This window comes from Austrofundulus limnaeus, unplaced genomic scaffold (assembly GCF_001266775.1).
Source record: "Austrofundulus limnaeus strain Quisiro unplaced genomic scaffold, Austrofundulus_limnaeus-1.0 Scaffold239, whole genome shotgun sequence".
Lineage (NCBI taxonomy): Eukaryota > Metazoa > Chordata > Actinopteri > Cyprinodontiformes > Rivulidae > Austrofundulus > Austrofundulus limnaeus.
This window is the reverse complement of record NW_013952641.1, coordinates 397,742-403,195: the sequence shown is the minus strand read 5'-3', so window position 1 is coordinate 403,195 and position 5,454 is coordinate 397,742. Positions and strand designations below refer to the sequence as shown.

Genomic DNA, 5,454 nt, shown 5'->3' with positions numbered 1-5,454 from the left:
TGATTTTAAGTGGCTTCCCCTTTTTTTCCCTAATCGTTGTGAACTCACCGCTTTCTGTCTCTTTGCGTCACTCAGATCAGTGAACGCCATCGCAGCTCCATGTTTTTTGTCGCTTTGAGTGAATTACGTAGGTTAGAGCAGACGTTTCTTTGTGGAGAACGCTTTGCAGYAGTGACATTTACACAACAGGAAGAAACGTGACGGAGAAGAGAATGGTGTTTTTTTTTATCCCCTCTTCAGTGATGGATTTGACAAATTCCTTCTCTCTCCACTGTGTCAGGAAGAGAAAATCCGGTGTGGATTTACCAGAGATATTTCAAAACCAGATGTTTTTACCTCTGTGTGACCTAGTTCTTTTAACATCTTGCTTAACAGGAAGAAACACGATCATATTTGGGTCAAATCGGATTTAAAGGGGAATTTTTTTTTCCTTCAGTGTGGAATTCCAGTTTGTTGACATTATCTGGAGCAGATTTTATTTTCCTTCCCTCCTCCAAACACACGGTTACKTTCTGCGACAAAGACAATAAGATGGAGAGAGAGAGGGAATTCCTCCTCCATATCTGAGCTGATATTCAAGTTGGGTTAGTTCCTCTGGATAAAAAGCACAATATTCACCCTGTGACTGTTCCCATAGATGTTATCTGTTGATTCTGTCTTTCATCAGTCCTCCCAAAAACCCCTTTTCTGCTTTATACAGTGTGTTTCATTGGTATTCTGTAAATACAGGAAGGAAATATGTATATTTTAAAACTTGAAAGCAATTCTGTATAAATGTTTTTAGAAAATAAAAAAAAAYGATAGGCTGGATTAAAAATATGTCTGTAAATCTGTACCCAAAAAAGGAGAAACAATTGTTACTATTGAGAACCTAATACAAAAAAGAAAAAAAAAACTAAAACATTGTCATGTCTGTTTTTTGTGTCACATATTTCAAAAAGGTGGAAACTTGCACCACACGTACAGTTTGCAACTTTTTATTCAAGTATATCAACAGCAGTTTTATTTAGAAATACAGTAAATGTTTCATTTCAAATATGAACAGGTGTGTAAAATAACACAAAAAGAACACAACGGACAGAAGCTACAAAATGTTCAGAACAGAAGTGAGGGGAGGGGAGGGGAGCAAACCTTTCTGCATACTGGACTAAAAAAAGTCTCAACTACCAGACAAAAATTGGTTGTTAGTCCAAACTGGCTACAATGTGTGACATTTAACATCCAAATGGGTTTACAAATCCGTAAAAGTGACTCTTTTGGCAAAAAATTGGAAACAAAGTGAAAATTAGTTTGTTTTTCCTTCACTGGGATCCACTAGATAAACTGTTAAATATCCTCAGGCTAGTCTGTTCCAGTATGTCAGTCTGTAACAATTCAGAAAACAGAACAATCAAATAAATAGAAAAAGCTCGAAGGGCATTTTGTCCCATGTTGAACCTGAGAGACCGTAAACCCTTTTATTACCCCTCCCCCACCGACCAACGCCGAACAAACCTGCTACACAAACGCTAAACAGTTCAGCAAAACAAACAATAAATCTGCTMAAATGGACTCGTAATGCTCCCCGGATTTGTTACAATTCAAAACATACAAAACATAAAACTATTTATTGTGTTTAAAGTTTTAAAAAATTACAATAAATAAAACAATGAGATGAAAATCTGAAAGAAAGGAGGGAAAAAAGGCGACAGGTTTGTGAAGAGGCAAAAATTCCTTATTGATGCTAAAAAAGGTGATCTAAAAATGTCTTAACGTCATCGGAAACAAACAAAACAATTACAGTCATCTTTTTAAAATCTGCACTCATCATCTGGCTCAAATGCAAACAAAAAACAATCAGAGATATAAACTCATGGATTACTGCAGCAGCTCTGGTTGACCTGGTACCTACAACCATTCTGTAGATGTTGCAACAGTATTTTTTTAAAACAAATTTAAGGGGAGGACAAATACTGGTTTTGTACTCAGTAAACAGAAAATAAATTAAGCTGAGGTAGCTTCGGTTGTTCCTCTGCAGCAGTCCGAGTGCTAACCTGTCGTTGCCAGTTTGCATACTGTCTGTTTTTGTCACTTAGAACTGGAGGAAAGGCAGACGTGAGCTGGGCTCAGAGGACCCGAGAGGTTTCAGGGGGGAAAAAACAAAGGGGGTCTCCAGTCTACATCTACTGGAGATGTTTTTTTTTTATTTAGAAAACATCTCATTCTTATAAAGCTTCAGGAAATACCTTAATTTACCACAGTTTAAAAAAAAAAAGAATAAAACTTTCTCCAGCTTTTCTCTGTCTGGTGTTGAAAACAAATCCGAACACTCAAAGGAAAAAAAGGAAAATCACGTAAAAACATTTTAGTGGCGGGCTCTGCCTAGAACGGCCTTGTTCATTATAAATCCACCCATGCAAAAAAGCAGTTGAAGCAAAGCGTTTTAATAAAAATAAAAAGTACAAAATCATGAACAAATGTACAACATAATACGTGTGTAATGACCATTTGAGCGTGTTCACAAAGAGACGGCCGGAGATCAGCCGCCGTGGTGTCAGCACCGTTCGAGGGAGCGTGAGAACACTTGGCACATCTAATCCATCGACTCGCACCGTTAGATCTTTGCATATGRTAAAACCGGGGGGCTGTAGTCCAGCGCTCATTACACCGAACCCGACCTCCCCACAGCTGGTCTAGTTTGACGGGATGAGAATAAATTTAGAAAAAAAAAAGTATTTTTTTTGTGTTGAGTGGTGAAGACGGATCAGGCCAGACGCAGACACAAACATGTGAGGTGGGTGGGCTGTTAAGTTCAAACTAACTCGAGATGTTGAACATGTTTGATTCTAGTGTCATAAATAGAAACTTTCAGATCGTTGTGAACTCTGGGGCTATAACCCTCCCTATCATAGAGCCTGTTTACAGTCAGGGTTTAATAAGGCACACGCTGGGCAGTGCAAACTACAGTCGCCCTCCTGTTTGTACTGCTTCCAGGTCCTCGGTTGGGGCTGTGGTTGGTGGGTAAAATCTGGGAGGGTACAGACCAACAGGGAGGGAAAACATTCAAACTGTGGATCCATCAATMAAGTGAGGGTTCAGCTACGACGAGCTGTTCGAGGAGATGACGATCTGCCAGAGGAGTTCTGTTTAGTGAGGAGGTTTTCAGGACTGAGACTCTTTAAAACAACTAACGCTGAGGGGGGGGGCTAACAGCGCCCCACACCTGATAACTCTAACGAAGCTCCCGATCCCGCTGCGCTAACCTCGTCAAGTTTGTGCCCGTGCTCAAACAGGTTTGTGAGCGTTTGTTCGAGGGGAGCATCCTTGTCGGCGGCTCAGAAACTGAACAGGTCGAGCAGCTGAAAGAATCAACCACATGATAAGAGTTCCTCTCCGGGACACAGAGGGCTTCACCAGTGTGGTTCAATGATTCAGATCTCCATCTGTCCTCTGCTGATGGCTCTCTGCAGCCACACTTCTGCTGGTGAGGGTCTCAGTGTGTGTGTGTGTGTGTGTGTGTGTGTGTGTGTGTGTGTGTGTGTGTGTGTGTGTGTGTGTGTGTGTGTGTGTGTGTGTGTGTGTGTGTGTGTGTGTATGAGCTGCCTGCTGTGGAGAGAAGCGGTCAGGTCGTGACATCTCCAGATCTGTTGGTTTGAAAAGTGTTTCCCAAGAGCAGCATGGTTAAAAGGTTAGGATAGCACCCGATTAGCACCAGGGTTGCCCGTCACTGTTGGTGTGTGTGACACACACACACACACAGACACACAAACACACCTCCAGGTGTTTGGTTGTGTAGAATGGGGTCTGGATCTGGCCAGGTTCCTGAGATGATAGCACCATTAAATGTCTCTGTTCTCATCCTCGTTTTCCAAGTGAGATGGTGTTTCATTTTTGTGTGTGTGTGTGTGTGTGTGTGTGTTGAGAGGTTGGACTCAGAAGCTCCTTTGTGTTCTCTCACTGTGTGTGTGTGTCTTTGTGGTCCCGGGCTGTTCAGGAGCTACCTGATTGGTGTGTTGTCTCCATCTCACAGGAATGTATCAAAATGCTGGCTTCTCTCCTCCATCTCCTGTAACACACACACACACACACACACACACACACACACACACACACACACACACACACGGATCAACACATGCCGCTTAATCCCAGCCAACACAGCACAATTGGATGTGTGTACAAAGCATCTGCGCACCACAGCTTCAATATTACTGGGAAATTTCCCACAGCAAACAAACRGCTTTCACCGTGATAAACGATGTAAAGTGAGGCTAAGCTGCGCTACAGTAAGACGGGCGATATTTTCTCAGCGTGAAAACAGCCGAGTTTGACACAGACTACATCTGAATGGAGCCGGAGGAGGAGAGATGGATGTTAGGCTGCGATAGAGCGTGATTAATGCCTTGAAGATGCTCTGCTGTGTGTGTTCTCTCATCTGAATGGTTGATCGCTGCGACACGAGCCTTTACCAAATATCAATTTCAGCAAAAGTTGAAAAAAAAGAAAAGAAAGAAAAACTTTGGAGCAGAAAGCAATTTTACACTTCTAAAGATGGGGAAACTTTTTCATTGAGGAACACTTCTTTATGACAAAGCTTTGCATTGCACAGCTTCCAGGACCCATCAGAAGGACAGGGCTGTTTTACAGGATTACCAACAGGAAACTCAGCAGGTGCTCTTTCTTTTTGGTTGTTATTAAAAAGTCTGGAGGCTGTGAGCGATGAGCCCAAGATTCTCTCTCACATATTAAACGTATATAAAGCTCAAATTATTTGAAGAAATGWTGCTCAAGCAGATTGTTATTGTTAATAATGCTTGTTTTCTTGATCTTACATGGTAATAGCATGAAAATAGTGTTTGAACTGATGGGCTTAGTGTTCACCATAAACCTGTGTCTCCATTTGAAGAACCATGAGACACGTTGTCACACAGGTATTCTTATACAACTTAATGTAAGCTGAACTCAAATACTCAGATTTCTCTTGTTGGATTATCAGGGCAAACTTCTCTGCATCTTTGCAGTGAAAGCTTGAATTGTTCTCCCTGGTTGATGACCTGGTTATGAGCGATGGGCATTTTACGCAAAAACAAATTATTCAGTAATAATTTGATTTCCAAATGTTGCCCCTGCAGCTGTTTCATCAGCAGCTGTTACATTTTCAAGCCAAAAGTGGGCAAATAGGTCACAAGCTTTTCCTCCGTCATATTTTACGTCTCTTCAGGCCCAACAAAAAGTCTTCCATCAGATTTAGGGCTGCAACTAACGATTATTTTAATAGTCGATTAATCGGTTGATTATTTTTTCGATTAATCGGCCAAATCATTAAAACGCTTAATTACATGAATATAAGTAGATATAAATTAAGTTAACTCCTTAAGGATGCAAGTTATTGATAATGAATTAATCTGAAGTTGAATAAGCAGCCATTTTTTAAAAGAAACTGAGTTTTCTCTTGAATCAAGAGGGTCTTCCCAT

The 5,454-nt window shown here is 41.0% G+C and overlaps 1 protein-coding gene across 1 annotated transcript in view; it reads right to left on the bottom strand.

The window, feature by feature from the left end:
* Positions 1-3,873: 3,873 nt before the first annotated feature.
* atad2b (ATPase family AAA domain containing 2B) overlaps positions 3,874-5,454 on the bottom strand; it is a gene marked incomplete at its 5' end in the record, with an annotated part of 98,241 nt that continues 96,660 nt past the window's right edge. The window contains 1 exon segment of the mRNA XM_014020079.1: positions 3,874-4,045. Coding sequence (XP_013875533.1) covers positions 4,004-4,045 — 42 coding nt within the window. The 3' untranslated portion in view covers positions 3,874-4,003.